The 16,029-nt window shown below is 54.0% G+C and overlaps 3 protein-coding genes across 3 annotated transcripts; all 3 read left to right on the forward strand.

Moving 5' to 3' along the window:
* Nucleotides 1-4,912: 4,912 nt before the first annotated feature.
* Nucleotides 4,913-6,341, forward strand: LOC309586947 (hemoglobin subunit beta-like). Its single transcript, XM_082304678.1, has 3 exons — nt 4,913-5,073; nt 5,190-5,412; nt 6,160-6,341. The coding sequence occupies exons 1-3, from the start codon at nt 4,982-4,984 to the stop codon at nt 6,286-6,288; spliced, it is 444 nt and encodes a 147-aa protein (XP_082160804.1). The 5' UTR covers nt 4,913-4,981; the 3' UTR covers nt 6,289-6,341.
* Nucleotides 6,342-8,240: 1,899 nt separating this feature from the next.
* LOC309586946 (hemoglobin subunit beta) lies at nt 8,241-9,888 on the forward strand. Its single transcript, XM_082304677.1, has 3 exons — nt 8,241-8,429; nt 8,546-8,768; nt 9,643-9,888. The coding sequence occupies exons 1-3, from the start codon at nt 8,338-8,340 to the stop codon at nt 9,769-9,771; spliced, it is 444 nt and encodes a 147-aa protein (XP_082160803.1). The 5' UTR covers nt 8,241-8,337; the 3' UTR covers nt 9,772-9,888.
* Nucleotides 9,889-10,022: 134 nt separating this feature from the next.
* Nucleotides 10,023-16,006, forward strand: LOC309586948 (hemoglobin subunit epsilon). The gene is made up of 4 exons (XM_082304679.1): nt 10,023-12,826; nt 14,179-14,294; nt 14,411-14,633; nt 15,807-16,006. Exons 2-4 carry the CDS (start codon nt 14,203-14,205, stop codon nt 15,933-15,935), a joined length of 444 nt encoding a protein of 147 aa, XP_082160805.1. The 5' UTR covers nt 10,023-12,826; nt 14,179-14,202; the 3' UTR covers nt 15,936-16,006.
* The last annotated feature ends 23 nt before the right edge of the window (nt 16,007-16,029 follow it).

Below are 16,029 nucleotides of genomic sequence, written 5' to 3' on the forward strand. Positions count from 1 at the left end.
GCCCCGCTGGCAGTGCCAAGAACACCCTGGGCTGGGGGAAAAGAAAAAAACCCCAGAAACCAGTCCAGCTTTCCTGCAGCACGCCATTCTCCTTTCAGTCAGCAAACGGGCATTTCAGCAGGATTTCAGGAGGTAAGAGCATTCTCAATGCCTTGTTCCAGTTAGCACAGAAGTGCAGGTCAAAACCTTGGAAGTTGCCAGCAAACAGAAAAGGTCTCCTGCACTTGCGGCACGGGCGGACGTAACATTAACAAAATGCCTGTGGGTGCATCCAGCAGCGCACACTCTGTCTGTTCGTGTGTTTGTTTGTACCTCTGGGTCCCAAACCAGCAAACGCTTGCTTGCACAGTGGCTGTGGACCTCAGCAATATGTTTTTGCCCCAGAGCCTGTGAATGTCCTAATTGTTCTGTTCCTCCTCTCCCACCCTGTACCATGGACACATCCCAGTGGGGATGTGGAGCGTGTCCTGCTCCCTGACCGTGCACTACGGCCAGCACCTGGATGGTCCTGTTGGCCTTAATCTGCCATGAGAGGTGCAAGGAAGGGGCAGGATGCGGTGCTGGTGTTGCAGAGCCAGTGTGCCAGGCTTCCCAAGCGAGAGCTGCTCCTCTCTTGTGTGAAGCAAAAGCAAAGTTATGACCACCAACAGCCCATGTGACCCCAAAGTGGGGGCAGAGGCGAGCCCTGGACGCAGGCTAGACGAACGCCACCTCAAGCCTGGTGCTGAAGTGACGCTGCCTAGTCCTAGCAGTGTTGCATCAGTAGCTCCAACAGTTCTTTACAGAGGAAGCGGTGTCAGCAGTGCCTCCTTCCTTTGCAGCTGGGGAAATGGCTTGACCGAAGCACCTCCAGCAGCTGGTGGGAAAGCAGGAATCAAATGTGCATTTCCAGGCCATCACGCTGTGCAGACTGTCCTCTTTGGGGAGGAAAGCCAAGCCTCACCAGCACAGTGAGAAGGGGCAAAAGAAGTGCTCGTGTTTTACCGTAAGATAAAATGGCCATTGGGGCGTTTCTGCAGCAGTGGAGCAGAGTGATGCTGGGATGCTCGGGCAGGGCTGGGAGCCACGAAGTGCCCAGGGGACAGTGAGCCACCGGCTTGGTCCTTAGCAGTTGCCTGGCAGCAGTTGGCTTCTGTTCAGGACCCGACTTCTGCCTTGCCCTCTCGCCATGAGCCCCAGGATCTCTGCATGATGCAGACAGAGCCCAGAGTCCCTTCGAAGGGGTTCCAGCCATCCATGGTCTGACCAAGGCAGGGCTGGCTGACACGCATTCCCATTTTGCTGTTTGCTGCTTCCACTCCAGGGGGAAGGAGCGAGCTCCTGCCCTCAGCTGGGAGACCATGAGATGCTGGCACAGAGTGGGATGAGCCTGGACAGGGCTCTCAGCTGGGAAAGGAAGATCATAGGATCATAGGATCATAGATTGGAAAAGACCTTTAAGATCATCAAGTACAGCCATTAACCTAGTACTGCCAAGTCCACCACCAAACCATGTCCCTAAGCACCACATCTACCTGGCTTTTAAATACACACTATTTTTGATCCAAGCCAGGATGCCACTGGCCTTCTTGGCCACCTGGGCACACTGCTGGCTCATATTCACAGCAAATAAAGTGGGAGCAAAGACACCCTCAAGACCTACTGGCTTAAGACACAAGGAATTGCATGTTTCGGAGGAGAGAGAAGAGGCTGGCCTGGATCCAGAGCGGCAGAGGCTGGGTACAGCTGCCACTCCTGCTGATAAGGGCTCTGGTAAAGCTTGGCGCGGGACACTGCCTGTTGCAATCAGAGTGACCAATAAATTCTGCTTGTTTTGGAAAGGCTGTCATCGTAGCTGACTTTTGTCGTTGTCAGGATCATTTATCCATAAAAAGGGAAGGTTCCTGTCCATGGAAGTGAGCACGGCCCAGTGTGGGGCCAAGAGATGAAGAACGACTTAGGAGATCTTCCACCCATAACAAAGGGAACAGCCAGCTGGAAGGATGCTCAAGGGAAGAGTCCTGAAATCCATCACAGGCAGACAGCAAAAGGGCCCCTAGTTTTCCTTCTGGGGATAAGCTGGGGATAAGCATGCTGCAAGGTATTGCTGTGGGTGCACTAAGGGAAAGGAGATCTCCCTTTGACTCTGTGAACTGGAAAAAAGCTACAGAAATTGCCTCTGCTTGGCATGCTGTGGTGAACATTTCCCCTCCCACCCTGTGCCACCGAACAGCCCCCTCAACAGACAACCCCTGCGCTGGGAGCTCAGAGCATCCAAAAATTGCCAGCCAGGCCTCTGCCCCCAAGCCATAAAGCAGTTGATTTTAAAATGAACTTAAAATGAACTCTTTCTTATAAAAATGGATGAGATGAATGGATCCTCTGGAGAAGCCCCAAGCAGAGCACGGGGCTGGGACTGTCGTGCCTTTGTTTTTTGCCGAGTGTCTCGGCTGTCTCACAGCGTACAGGGCTGCTTACGGTGAACGCTCGTGGTGTCCTGGCTGAGATCACCCCGCCGACCTTGCAGGCTCCTTTGGGGCTGTGTCTGCTTGACTGAGACTTCGTGCCTCTGACAGCGTTATGGACCACTGCCCGACTGTTGCAAACAGCCTCTGCGCCTGCCCAACATAGCAGGTTTCCTTAAAATGTCTTTGTGGCTGACTAATCTTAAAACTAAAAAACCCTTGGAAGTCTTTTACAGGGAGTTTAATCTCATGCTTTTTCCTTCTGTCAGCTAACTGCCCTGTGGCACTACTGCAATTGCTGGAGACGGTGTGAAAAGCACTTTGAAGGAATCACTTGCCAGGATGGGATGATGCTCTCCAGCAGGGACACCCCAAGCTCTGGAGATGCTGTTGCCCACAGCAGTGAGCGAGGAGGAGCCATGTAGGCTGGGAAGGGACAGGGCTGAAGGAGCAGGAAGGAAAGAGAAGGTGGAGCTCAGCAAGCCCCAGGCGTTGTTCATCCTTTGCTTCTTCTCTTGCTTTGCATCTCACCTCACACCTGGGATGGGCATTTGAAACTGCGCTCATGGCATGGTGCATCCGAGCTGCTCTGGTGCCGAGGTACCACAGGACTGATGCCGCCAGTTCACCAGTCCACTCTGCTAATAAAGAATCTGGAAGCTGTGTCCACAGAGCAATTTACTGATGTTGCAGCCTCCTCATTCGTTATGTCTCTATTAACTGAGAAAGCATGTGCATGAACCGATTTGCACACGTAGCAGAACTAGAGTTGCAATTGGAGAATTCAGTTTAAGGTCAGGTCCCCGGTTACAGCTGAAGGCAGAGCTCAGTACCTGACTGTATCACAGACTTCTTGTAAGATTTTAAGTGCATCACTGCATCCTACAGTGCATCAGGACCCTCTCTACAAAATTATACTAGTAAGAATACTTTTATTCTTTGGCAGCCTCCCCTGTTAGTAGGAAACACCTTGGATCGAGATGCCCTGTCAAGTAGGAGGGTGGAAAAAGGCACAACTTTCGAAGACATAACTGCAGGGAGTAATGGTATTGACCAGAGGTAAGGCTGGAAGAACTTATTGACAGTTTTATTTGGAGCAGGCAGATAAGAGACAAGATAGTGCTCTTCAGATTTGTAAAGACGGTTGCCAAGAAGACAAGAGGACAGACTTCATCCTGAATGCAGTGAGAGGTCATCCCTGCAAAGCTGTTTCTTAGGGCTGAATTATTTTATGTGAACAAGCAATCTGATCAAGACGGCTCTACCAACAGTAGAAATGCTACTTTGCCAGGACAGCTTATTTCTTTTGGGGTATGAGGCATGCTGTATATCGAAAGAACTCTTTTTTCCGGTATGTGCAGTGTCTGCACTCCAGAGTTTGTCGGTGCTAGTGCCTGATATAGCAAAGCCATCCAACTTTTGCCATGCAGACAAGGTTTTATTGCATATTTCTGCTAGCAATCTGAAAAAATAAGCATGGTTCCCTATTTGGTTCTGCCTTTTATTTGGTGTACACCCCATTTCTGATTTGGTCAGGCTCAGAACTGTGCCCCAAAGTCACCCAGTTATTAGGGTAAGGGACAGTCATCACCCCCATACAGTAATGATGCATTCAAAATCTAAAATAAAATGAATGCTTTGTTGTCCTCTTCCTGGGGGGTCAGCAGATAAAATTAACATTGGACTGGTTTTGCACAGTACAGCCTGGTCCTAGACTCCCACCGGCATCAGGTGGGCCTGACCGTCCACATGGGTGACATGTCCGCTTGTACTGCTCATAGGACTAAGGCTAGGGGTAACACTGTGCTCTTGAGACCCGTAACTCAGAGTCATGCCTTCGAGGTGGATCTGCTTTCTCTGAATTGCACTAGAGATGGGAAATAGGAAAGCTTAGGCTCAAAACAACATGTACAACAACTCTGAAGCTCTTTGCTAGGACAGACAAGAAAGGAGGCTCTTGCATTTAAAGCATGGGGCCTAGATTTGGGAGTGATCATTCAATCCTTGTTTCCCAGTAAGCCTCTGGTCCTTCAAGCTGGGGTGAGTGATGCCTAGAGCTGTTCAGGGTGAATCTCAGAAGTGCAGGGCACCAATGCACCATTAAGAGTCTGAAAACATGGTCAAGGCAGAGACTGCAACCTCTTTGAATGTCAGTGCCTGTCTTCTTGGGTCTGCATTGCATGTCCAGCCCCCAGACCTCGGCCGCCTCTGCAATACTGGAGACCCACAGCCGGGGTGGAGCCGTGCAGGCAGCTCCACCTGCACTCGGGGCTGCAAATACAAGTGCATGGGTATGAGATGATGCTTGTCCACTCAAAGACAGAGGGGGGAAAGGGCCTCTTTTCCCCTTGGACAGCATCCAAAACTGCTATCTTTCCTTGCGCAGCCCAGCTCCCTCCCCAGCCCCAACCAATAGCTACATGAACTGAGATTAGGACAAGCCGTTACTAGTGTATAAAAATCCCTGGGGCAGACTTCAGCTCCACTTCGTCGTCATTGTTCAGGGAAGCCCCAGGCAAACCCTCTTGCTCGACACCATGGTGCACTGGACAGCCGAAGAGAAGCAGCTCATCACCAGCGTCTGGAGCAAGGTCAATGTGGCCGAATGTGGTGCCGAGGCCCTGGCCAGGTAGGTCCAGCTCCCGGGCATCTGCTCAGCTGCACCCTGGAGAGAGAAACCATGGCAATTGCATTTGGGAGCATTAACGTGTCCGTGTCTGCTTGTGTCCCCCCTTCTCTCCCCAGGCTGCTGATCGTCTACCCCTGGACCCAGAGGTTCTTCTCTTCCTTCGGGAACCTCTCCAGCGCCACCGCCATCATTGGCAACCCCATGGTCCGCGCCCATGGCAAGAAAGTGCTCACCTCCTTCGGGGATGCCGTCAAGAACCTGGACAACATCAAGAAATCTTTTGCTCAGTTGAGCAAACTCCACTGTGAGAAGCTGCACGTGGACCCCGAGAACTTCAGGGTGAGCCATGCTTGGACTCCAGCCTCAGCTGGGCAGAGGTTTCTGTTCTTTGGAGAGGGCTTTAGGGGTTTCTGAGGTGTCTGACAGTCAGTGAGACCTAGAGAGAAACCCTGAGGCTGCCTGAGCTGGGAGCCTGCTGAAGGCAGGGGTGGTGGAGGGGAAGGGGGAGTGAATGGGCATATTTGGGGAGAACAGAGAGGAGTTATGGGGATGGATCCGTGAGAGGAGGGACCCAGGCAGGCAAGGTGGATGGGGATGAAACGCAGAGTTGCATACGTTCCGGCAGGCAGCAATGTTGGCTTGGAGCAGCCAGAGACCAGAAGGGAAGGAACTGAGACAGGGTTTGGAAGGAAGAGCTGAGCTTGGCTATGATGGAGTGGTTAAACCAGGACAGAAAATAAACACAGCCACTTCAGCAGAAGGAGGGGATCTGAGCCAAGAGAAAGCAAGGGTGGGTAGGGATATGAAAGGAAAGGATAAACCCAGTCGAAGCAGAGGGAGGACACTGCACAGCAGGCAAAGAAAGGGAAGGAGGATCCAGCACATCCAGGCATCCTGGTGAGTGCCAGAGATGCAAGCTGTGCAAGGAGCCTGGTGTTCTGCACGGGGCCGCAATAAATCCGTTCCTTGCTTTGCGATGAATCCCCAATAACCAGTGTCCACACGCGGACACCTGGGCGGTGTGATGGTGGGGAGGGAGGTGGGGTGCAGCACCGGGCTGATGGCTTCTCCTCCCTCCATTGCCAGCTCCTGGGTGACATCCTCATCGTCGTCCTGGCTGCCCACTTCGCCAAGGACTTCACCCCTGCCTGCCAGGCTGCCTGGCAGAAGATGGTCAATGTGGTGGCCCATGCACTGGCCCACGAGTACCACTGAGCCTCCCGCAATCATTCGTGCCTGGAGATGCTCCCAGCTCACAGGGAAACATCCTCTGGTTCTGCTGGTCTCTAATTGCCAAATAAACACCAACTGCTTCAGACATGAAGAGGTGTCTGCCTCTCTGTGGGAATGGGGTGGGGACCACCCCAGGGTGCTGGGGAACAGGAAGGGGATGCTCACACACAGAGGGTAACATGAGCCACGGTCTTGTCTATGAGTTCATGCAAGTGAGACTCATCTAAGCTGGCGAACCCAGAGGAACATTCAAGACAAAAAACAAATAAACACACTACAAAATACAAACAGAAATACTCTGATGCTTTTTTGAGACATCAGGTAACATCATTGGGTTTAATTTTTTAACTCTTTCACAGATTAAGTGGAACAAAACTTTGTACAAAAATGTGCATTGGGGAAATGGCAGTGAAATTAGGTCCATCGTTTGTAGCTTCCTTCATGGAAGGAAAAATGCATTTTTTGGTTTTTTTTGTCTAAATCATTATCATTCTCAGATTATTAAAGGCAGAAAGTAATAGACATAACTATCTATTATGGCAAAAAATACGCCAAGAATGGTAATTTCATGTACAGGAAGGACAGAGCATCTGCTTTCACTGGTCTCTACATCTAACTTTCCACAAGCAAACTGAAATTCCCTGAACAGTCTCCATGCTATGCAGAGCACCATGGCCCTCACCAGCCTCCTGTCCTTCTTTCAGACTCACAGCATCCCCACAGCACTGAGAGCAGCTCAGGGACACGTTTGGGGTTTCTGGGTGGTGAACCCCTCCTGCCTCCTTATCAGGGAGAAGGCAGAGCGAATGGCTCCAGAGCAGGTCTGCAGTAAACACTGCACTGTTCAGCGTGGAGGGCTGGGGAACAGCGTCACTCCCCAGGCCTGGCCCCGAGGTCCTTTGGCCAAACCCCCTCTTGAAGTGAGCAGGCAAAGGAGAGCCAGTGCAGACATCAGAAACAGTGGCAGCCCGCAGCCCATGGCCAATGCAAACAAGGTCATCCAGAGCCCTCTGGACCAGCTGGCGTTCCTGTGCATTGCCTGGGTCCAGCCCCACAAGCTCCATCCCTGGCCCCAGCGCCTGCATCCCACCCCCACACCTCCAGCCCACTCTGGGCTGGGAGCAGGAGCAGATGTGCAGCCCCAGGAGACCCAGCTGCCTCTCCCACCACTTGGGAGGACCACTGCTCCTCCAGCTGCCAAATCGCTACGTCAGGCACTGTCGCCTGCTGCGCACCTGCACAGACCCCAGTATACCCAGTCTTCCCCACCTCTCCTGGGGCCCCTGCGAGCTAACACCCTGCAGGCAATTGGTGTGCCCTCTGTTGTAACATTTCCCTTCCAGCCTCGCTTGACCTTTTCTAGCAGGCTTTTTGAGACAAGAGCTCTCTCTGACTGCAAGCCACTGCCCATGGTTTTCTTACTGTTACCCTAAAGTTAGCAAACTGTTAAATAGCTGATAGGAAAGAACAAGGAGAACCCAAAGCCTGGCAGCTCCTGCAAGAAGAGGACAGAGAAACCACTTGCACACCACTGATGCATTCACAGGGAGGACCCAACAGTCCCAAGTCTGAGTCTTCTGCCTCACAGCCACGCAGCCTGCCGTGGTTTGCACCATCCAAGGGGCACCAAGACTTGCATGCACCTTCCTCCGAGGGCTTATGCAGGATTCGCACGGTGCCATGCTCGGACTTTGCATGGAGATAAATGCCACCCTTCAGTAGGGACTTGCAGAGCTGGAAATCAAAGACAGGGGGAGGGCAGCCTGCCAGCCCATCCCAGCGGTGGATCTGGGCATCTTGCCCTGGGGCCCCACCCTGACACTGCGTCCCCTCCCTCGGGGTGCCAGGGCTGCAGGCCCCCCCCGAGGCCTCAGCCAATGGAGGGGTGCATGGGGAAGAGGAGGGGCCCAGTGTAATGTATAAAAGCGGGGACGGGGAGAGCCGCTCGCCAGCGTGCGATCCCCTCGGGAGCAAGAGCTGAGACTTCCTCCGTACCCGCCGGCAACCACACGCTACCCTCCACCTGCCACCATGGTGCACTGGACAGGCGAAGAGAAGCAGCTCATCACCAGCATCTGGGGCAAGGTCAATGTGGCCGACTGCGGTGCCGAGGCCCTGGCCAGGTAGGTCCAGCTCCCGGGCATCTGCTCAGCTGCACCCTGGAGAGAGAAACCATGGCAATTGCATTTGGGAGCATTAACGTGTCCGTGTCTGCTTGTGTCCCTCCATCTCTCCCCAGGCTGCTGATCGTCTACCCCTGGACCCAGAGGTTCTTTGCTTCCTTTGGGAACCTCTCCAGCGCCACTGCCATCACTGGCAACCCCATGGTCCGCGCCCATGGCAAGAAAGTGCTCACCTCCTTCGGGGATGCCGTCAAGAACCTGGACAACATTAAGGCGACCTTCGCCCAGCTGTCCGAGCTGCACTGCGACAAGCTGCACGTGGACCCCGAGAACTTCAGGGTGAGCCATGCTCCTGACCAGGAGACCCATCCTCCCCACTGCGTCTCTGCGGGCAGTTTCTCCCATAGCCCTGAAGGATTTACGCTAGACAGGAGGAAGAGGGGCTGGTGGTCGAGGTGAGGGGGAGATGCAGGAGAGGGACAGAGAGGGAAGGGACCAACCTGCAGCTTGGTGTGAAAACACCTAAGGGGCTGAGTGGTGATGGTTAAGGAGAGGCTGTCCAGAAGGTACAAGCGGGGGTAGACGACGGGAGGGTGGCAAGGAGGTGGTTTCAGTGTGGAAGGGGAAGGAGAGAGTAAAGCGAAAGCAGTTGTGGAGCAAGAAGAGGTTTGAGCCAAGGGGAAAGCAACAGAGCAAGAGTGAAGCTTGGCATGGAGCAGAAAGGCAAGATGAGTGAGGAGCAAGAGATGGCAGTTAGATGCCAAAAGCAAAAGAGGAATGGGACCTAGAGGGAGAGAAAACTTTGGCTCCTGCATCTCTGCACCTGAGAGCTTCCCAGTGGGAAGTAACCCCTACATTTGCCACCGGGGCTGGTAGAGATCCCCCTGTGTCAGCACGAGCTCATAGTTCATGCCAGGGCACTTTGCAGTGCCAAGTGCCAGCTCCCTGCCATGAGGCAGATGCTCAACTGTGTCTTCTGCTCAGGAGAAACTCCCAAACGAAGTCAGAAGGGAGAAAGAAAAATTTAATCAACAAAATTTCTGGAGAATTTTTGGTTACTCTTCCCATAGCAGGTACATCTTAAACAGGACTGCAGGGAGATTTTTAAGCCTACAAAATGCCTGGAGGTTTCCCTGGGTCTAATGCGAGTGCTTGGGTGGGAATCTGCAGGCTCCTGGGCATTGCTAACCCGAGGGTGCTCTTGTCCCCGCAGCTCCTGGGTGACATCCTGATCATCGTCCTGGCCGCCCACTTCACCAAGGAGTTCACTCCCGAAGCCCAGGCTGCCTGGCAAAAGCTGGTCCGTGCGGTGGCCCACGCTCTGGCCCGCAAATACCACTAAAGTGCCAGCAGGAAAGCCCTGGCAGCATCCTCCAGCTGTGTGTCGTGCACCAGCTGACATGCTGCTCTGGAGCTGACAGCTTGTAACAGCCAAATAAAGCTCAACCTGTGAAGTCTCCACTGAGTCTGTGTGTCCCTGAGGGGCTGGAGGGGTTGGGGGGACGGGGACCTGGGGCACCTGCAGGCGGACTGGGGTGTAAGCTGGAGCAGGGCAGGCATTTTGCTGCCAGAAAATACTGCTTCTCTTTATTCTGTATATTTTTGGGGGGTTCGTGTGGGATTTGCCTCTGGAAATCATACTTACAGTGTGTTGGGTAGCTACAGCCCTGCTACGTCTGCAGTCATGCACTGGGAAGTTTGCATTGAGGGGCTAGTTGGTATTTTACTGTGAAACCTGCTTGTTTTCTTGCAGGCAAGGGGAACTTGGAGGATTCATATTTTTTAGGGAGGATAAACAAAGTGAAGACTTTAATCTACCCTGGCTTATTCTTGGCATAAAGCCTACAAAAAAATTAGCTGACTCATACTGGCCAAGCAGCCAGCTGGGTGGGGGTAGGTTTTAGATAAACATTTTGCTATCAAGACCTGTCCAGACTTTGTTTACGCACTTCTTTTTCACCCTGTGCCGCCCATTCTGCAATTATGGGGGGGCCAATCCTGCTAATAGTGGTGACTACTATATAATTTTCTGGATGTGAGTATCAGCCAGCGCTCTGTGCACGCAGAGTGTTTGGGGTGTTTAAGTGTCTGCAGAGCAGGACTCTCTAGGGTAGAGTTTGTTCTTGGCATGGGAAGCACTGTCTGCCCTGTCCGAACCAAGCGTGACGCAGTAAAAGCAACGGTTAGCGGAAAAGACATGCTTACTTTTTAAAGGGGAAAAAGAGGGCATAGCTATATATCCCACTCTCTCTGACACCCCGTTTGCACTGTCTCCTGTCCCTGTTTCATCCACATTTGTGGGCATCCCACTCTCTGCCCCTGACCCACTGGAGGGTATTAAAAGCCCTCTGTGACCCATAACTGCCCCTCTCATACACATTACTCGAAGGAAGAGGCATTTTGTTTCTGGTGTCAAGGCAGACACTGGAAAGGTGAGAATATGATTCATAGCAAGTCCCAAAGTGCTTTTCTCCCTGCAGGGAATCTGGCCAGGCACAGAGTGTGGTGTCTTGGTCAGGTGTCCAGGGTCACAAAAAAACAGATTCTCACATGGTTTTTCATAGGTTTCATGACAGATATTCGTAGACTTTCATATGAACATGATTGTTCACAAACTTCAGGCAGAAATGACTGAATTACTTGAACAAGTAGGTCTCCTCTTGCAAGCAAGGTGCCTGGTAGAAATGAGCCAAGCAGACCTCTGAGGTTAGACCCTACAGGTCAGTGCAGCAGGGGAGGGCTGGGCTCTTCCCACTGCTGGGGTTCCTGCTGGGGTTCCCTTCCCGGGAGCAGGGACGAGGGTTTCCATCCCCTACACCCAGCAGCATGGCAGGGTGGGAACAGTGCCCACCGGCACTGCCCGTGAGTTCACTCCCCAGCCCCATCCCCAGCTGGGGGATGACACCCTGGTCCTTGTCCCCCCAGCAAACAGGTCCTGTGGGATGTCCTCTCCCCGTGCTGCTTTGCCTGCTCCCATTTTGACTCCTGCGTGGTGGCACAACGCCGCTGCAGGAGCTGACAACCCCGCAGGCGATGCCCGGCGCAGTGCGGTGCTGGCAGCACCACAGGTCCTGGAGGGGCCGATACGATGGTGCAGGAGGGTGGGCGCTGGCAGCAGCCTGGCAGCATTTTGCCTGCGTGTTCTCCCCGCCATGCATGCACCCAGGCAGTGCTCGACTTGATTTATCATCATGCTCCAGCACACCAGCCCACGTGCACTAGATTTTCTTGAGAAAAGGCAGATGTAGGCAACTTTGATGAAGATTATTCATCCCTATTCCATTGGAAAAAAGTCTGCAACTAAAGAGGGAGAGAGATATTATCAGGCTGAAAATCTCCCTCAGTATTTTCTTTCTTTTAATTGATTTTTCTGCTCATTCCTGTCTTTTCAGTAAAAGGCCAAGAAGACACGTAGCAGGAGGTGGTCCATGCAGTAAGGCAAGCCCCCGTGTCTGGAGAGGAGCTTGGTCAGTTCTTCAGCTCTGCTGCAGCCTGGCCATCCAAACGTCCCGCCTCTTACCCAGTCGCTAGTCCGACAAGATTCAGTGCCTCTTACTTAGCCCAATACAAATCCTATGGAAAACAACAGGAAGACAGCGGATTTCCCCAGGTGCCTTGGGATCAGGATCAAAGCCCCTGCGCTTTCAGCATGGACAGTGTTTCTTGGGGTTTTATGCAGAAAACAAAACAGGAGAGCCCCCACCATGCAAGGGCATTTCTCCTGGCGAGGGTGCATCACCCCCAGCGTGCTCGGGGGTGTCCCGGGGGAGCAACTCACACGAACTCCAAACATCTTCTCCTGCCAAAGGAGGTTGGGCACAGCCTGGCTGAACGTGGGGGAAAATGTGAAATATGGCAGCCTTGTCAGGGCAGGCTCAGAAGGGAAAGGCCCTGGGCTCCCCCCGGTCTGGACGTCCCTGAGCTGAGCTTTTGCTGCTTTTTGAGCCCACAGCAGATCCTGCAGTGACAAACCTTGCGTTCAAAGCCCATTTCACCTGCCCTTTCTGGATGTGAATGAAAGCAGAAATGGGATGAAAAGGGTGATCCTGTTTGACACTTGCTCCCTGTCCAGCAGCACTGCATCTGGCTGGTGCTTTTCCATCTGAGGGGAGAACATTTGGGTGAGCTTCTTCCTGCTCCAAAAGGACAAGTAAACCAAGCAGGTCAAGTTCTGCTACAGGAGGAGGACAATAGGGTTAATGCAGATTTCAGCTGCAAAGCCTGAGCATCCTCTGAACAACCCCAGCATTGCCCACAGCTCCTGGTGGTGCAAGGAGACCGGAGTTGTCCTGCAGCGTGGGTATCTGCACGGTTTGCTGGTGGCAAACCCCTCTGGGTTGCTCTGCCACAGGCTGCATTTTGGCAGGGGCATTCATCATTTTGCTGATAGAGCTAAGGTGAGGCAGAGTCCAGCATTTGGGAGAGCCAAGGCACAAGGGCTCAGCACTGGGGCCAATTCTGTTCAACATCTTCATCGCTGATCGGGACGAGGGGATGGGGGGCACCCTCAGCCAGTTTGCAGGGGACACCCAGTCGGGCGGGAGCGTTGACCTGCTGGAGGGCAGGAGGCTCTGCAGAGGGCCCTGGCCAGGCCGGGGCGATGGGCCCAGGCCCCGGGGTGAGGGGCAGCACGGCTCAGGGCCGGGTCCTGCCCTGGGGGCACAGCAACCCCAGGCACCGCTGCAGGCGTGGGGAGGAGCGGCTGGGAGCTGCCCGGCGGGAAAGGGCCTGGGGGTGCTGGTCGACAGCCGCTGGACACGAGCCAGCAGGGTGCCCAGGTGGCCAAGAGGGCCAGTGGCACCCTGGCTTGTGTCAGGACCGGTGTGGCCAGCAGGAGCAGGGCAGGGATGGTCCCCCTGCGCTGGGCACTGGTGAGGCCGCCCCTCGAGTGCTGTGCTCAGTGCTGGGCCCCGCACCCCAAGGCGGCCATGGAGGGGCTGGAGCGTGGCCAGAGCAGGGCAGCGAGGCTGGGGCAGGGGCTGGAGCACAAGGCTGGGGAGGAGCAGCTGGGGGAGCTGGGGGGGCTCAGCCTGGAGAAGAGGAGGCTGAGGGGAGCCCTCCTCGCTCTCTGCAACGGCCTGAAAGGAGGCTGGAGCCGGGGGGGTCGGTCTCTGCTCCCCAGGAACAAGCGCTGGGACGAGAGGGAACGGCCTCAAGCTGCGCCAGGGCAGGGTTGGGTTGGGTATGGGGAAAAACTTCTTCCCCCAAAGGGCTGTCAGGGCCTGGCCCAGGCTGCCCAGGGCAGGGGCTGAGTCCCCATCCCTGGGGGGATTTAAAAGCCGGGGAGATGTGGTGCTTGGGGCCATGGTTTAGTGGTGGCCTTGGCAGTGCTGGGTTAACGGTTGGACTTGATGATCTTAAAGGTCTTTTCCAACCTAAACGATTCTATGATTCTGTGATTCTAAGGCTCACACCCCATTGAGTCCCATGCACGCATGTTAAATTGTGATGGACTATTGCACAGTGGCTTGTGCAGCCCTTTCTCTGAAAAGGGGCCCACATCTGGTAGGTGAAATAGAGAACTGCCTGCACAGAGGAGAAGGGATAAAGCTCTTGAGCTCAGGATAACCTGAGGCCCCTTCTCAGCGTGCCACACCCTGGCCATCCCCTTCTGGCCCCCGCTGGTGGGGACCCCCACCCCGGCCCCAGCCAATGACCCCGCAGCGCAGGACGGGGAGGAGCTGCTGGCAGTGGATAAAAGCCTCCACGGGGTCTGCAGCCCAGCTACGGGGTCTGTGTCCTCCTGCAGCTCTGAGCAAAGCCGCCTGCCACCATGGTGCACTGGACAGCCGAAGAGAAGCAGCTCATCACCAGCATCTGGAGCAAGGTCAATGTGGAGGAATGCGGTGCCGAGGCCCTGGCCAGGTAGGTCCAGCTCCCGGGCATCTGCTCAGCTGCACCCTGGAGAGAGAAACCATGGCAATTGCATTTGGGAGCATTAACGTGTCCGTGTCTGCTTGTGTCCCTCCATCTCTCCCCAGGCTGCTGATCGTCTACCCCTGGACCCAGAGGTTCTTCTCTTCCTTCGGGAACCTCTCCAGCCCCACCGCTATCGTCGGCAACCCCAAGGTCCGCGCCCACGGCAAGAAAGTGCTCACCTCCTTCGGGGAAGCCATCAAGAACCTGGACAACATTAAGACGACCTACGCCAAGCTGTCCGAGCTGCACTGTGAGAAGCTGCATGTGGACCCTGAAAACTTCAGGGTGAGCCATGTTTTCAGTCCCAGCCATTTCCCTGTGTCATGTGGGGAAGGTCAGATTTTGCTTTGAAACTGCGGGTCTTGCCTCCAACAACGCTGTCTAGGGGTACTTTGTTTGGCTGGTGGAGGCACAGTCCCTGTGTAGGACCCAAGCGAGATGATTGCTTGTGCAGGAGTGTTTGCAAGAGCGTGGGTAACTTTCACACTAAAAAGTCCCATTTTTAGTACCTGCACAGCAATGGGGAGGAGAAGGTATTGTGAGATTGCTACCTGAAGGAGATCTGGCTGGGGACAAAAGAAACAAACCCAGGGGAAGGTGCAGTATGCGCTGGAGGAGTCGGAGGCAGAGGGAAGCTAAGCAGAGCATTTAAGGAAATCATAGGTCCTATAGCAAGATAAGCAGCTTGTGTGCTTGAAAACCACAGAGCAGGTTTCTGCCTTGTCCAGCATGGGCTGCCTGTCCAGATGGGACAGTCCCTCCTCCTACAACACTTTTAAATAAAAATGGATCGTTTTCTTCATTTACATCTAAAGAGAAAAAGAAAAAACAACCCAGCATTTTGCAGGGTGGGACTCAGGCCAAATTGCTTTAGCATCCCAAAAATGGGGGAAATAGTTCCAACGTTCTTTCTTTCATTCTTTTTTTTTTTTTTTTTTTTTTTTAAAGAATGAAGCAAACACTGTTTTCCCCAAACCCAGAGCTTTCTACGCAAAGACTGATATATGTTGCTGTAGCAGGCCCAGGGAACCAGGAGTGAGCTAGTCCCTGTACCAGCCCTGCAGCCCGAGGGCCACTCAGATGAGGCAGGGGGGCTGAGGAGGAAGAGGAGGAGTGCTCAGCATGTGAGAGTCCTTTCAGAAGGGGAATTGAGCCTCAGGGAGAAGTCAGGAGAAAGGAAACACGGGAAGGAGAGGGACCAGAGGGAAGTCTGCAGCAGGAAAACCAGGGAGACAGAGGGCTTGCGTAAAGGAAGAAGCTGTTTAGAGCTAAAGACATGGTAGGACAGGTTGGGGTTGGTGGAGTTGTGTGCAGCAAGGGCGCAGAGCCTTTTTTGAGAGGTTGTGGGCCCAAGAGCTCAGCCCCAGCTTGGGGATGTCCGGTCCCTGCTCCGTGGTCTGCTGCAGCACAGCGGTTCAAGCAGCACTAACCCTGTCTGTTTTCCTCCTTCTCCTCCAGCTCCTTGGAGACATCCTAATCATCGTCCTGGCTTCCCACTTTGCCAGGGATTTCACCCCTGCTTGCCAGTTTGCCTGGCAAAAGCTGGTTGGTGTCGTGGCTCATGCTCTGGCCCGCAAGTACCACTGAGCATCCCGGGACTGGCTGTGTGAGGAAGAGTCCCTGCTCCACCACAAGCACCTCTGAGCACAAGGAGATGTCCTTTGGGTATTGACAGGCTGTA

The sequence above is a fragment of the Platalea leucorodia genome (assembly GCF_965183815.1).
Source record: "Platalea leucorodia genome assembly, chromosome: 2".
In the NCBI taxonomy this organism is placed as follows: domain Eukaryota; kingdom Metazoa; phylum Chordata; class Aves; order Pelecaniformes; family Threskiornithidae; genus Platalea; species Platalea leucorodia.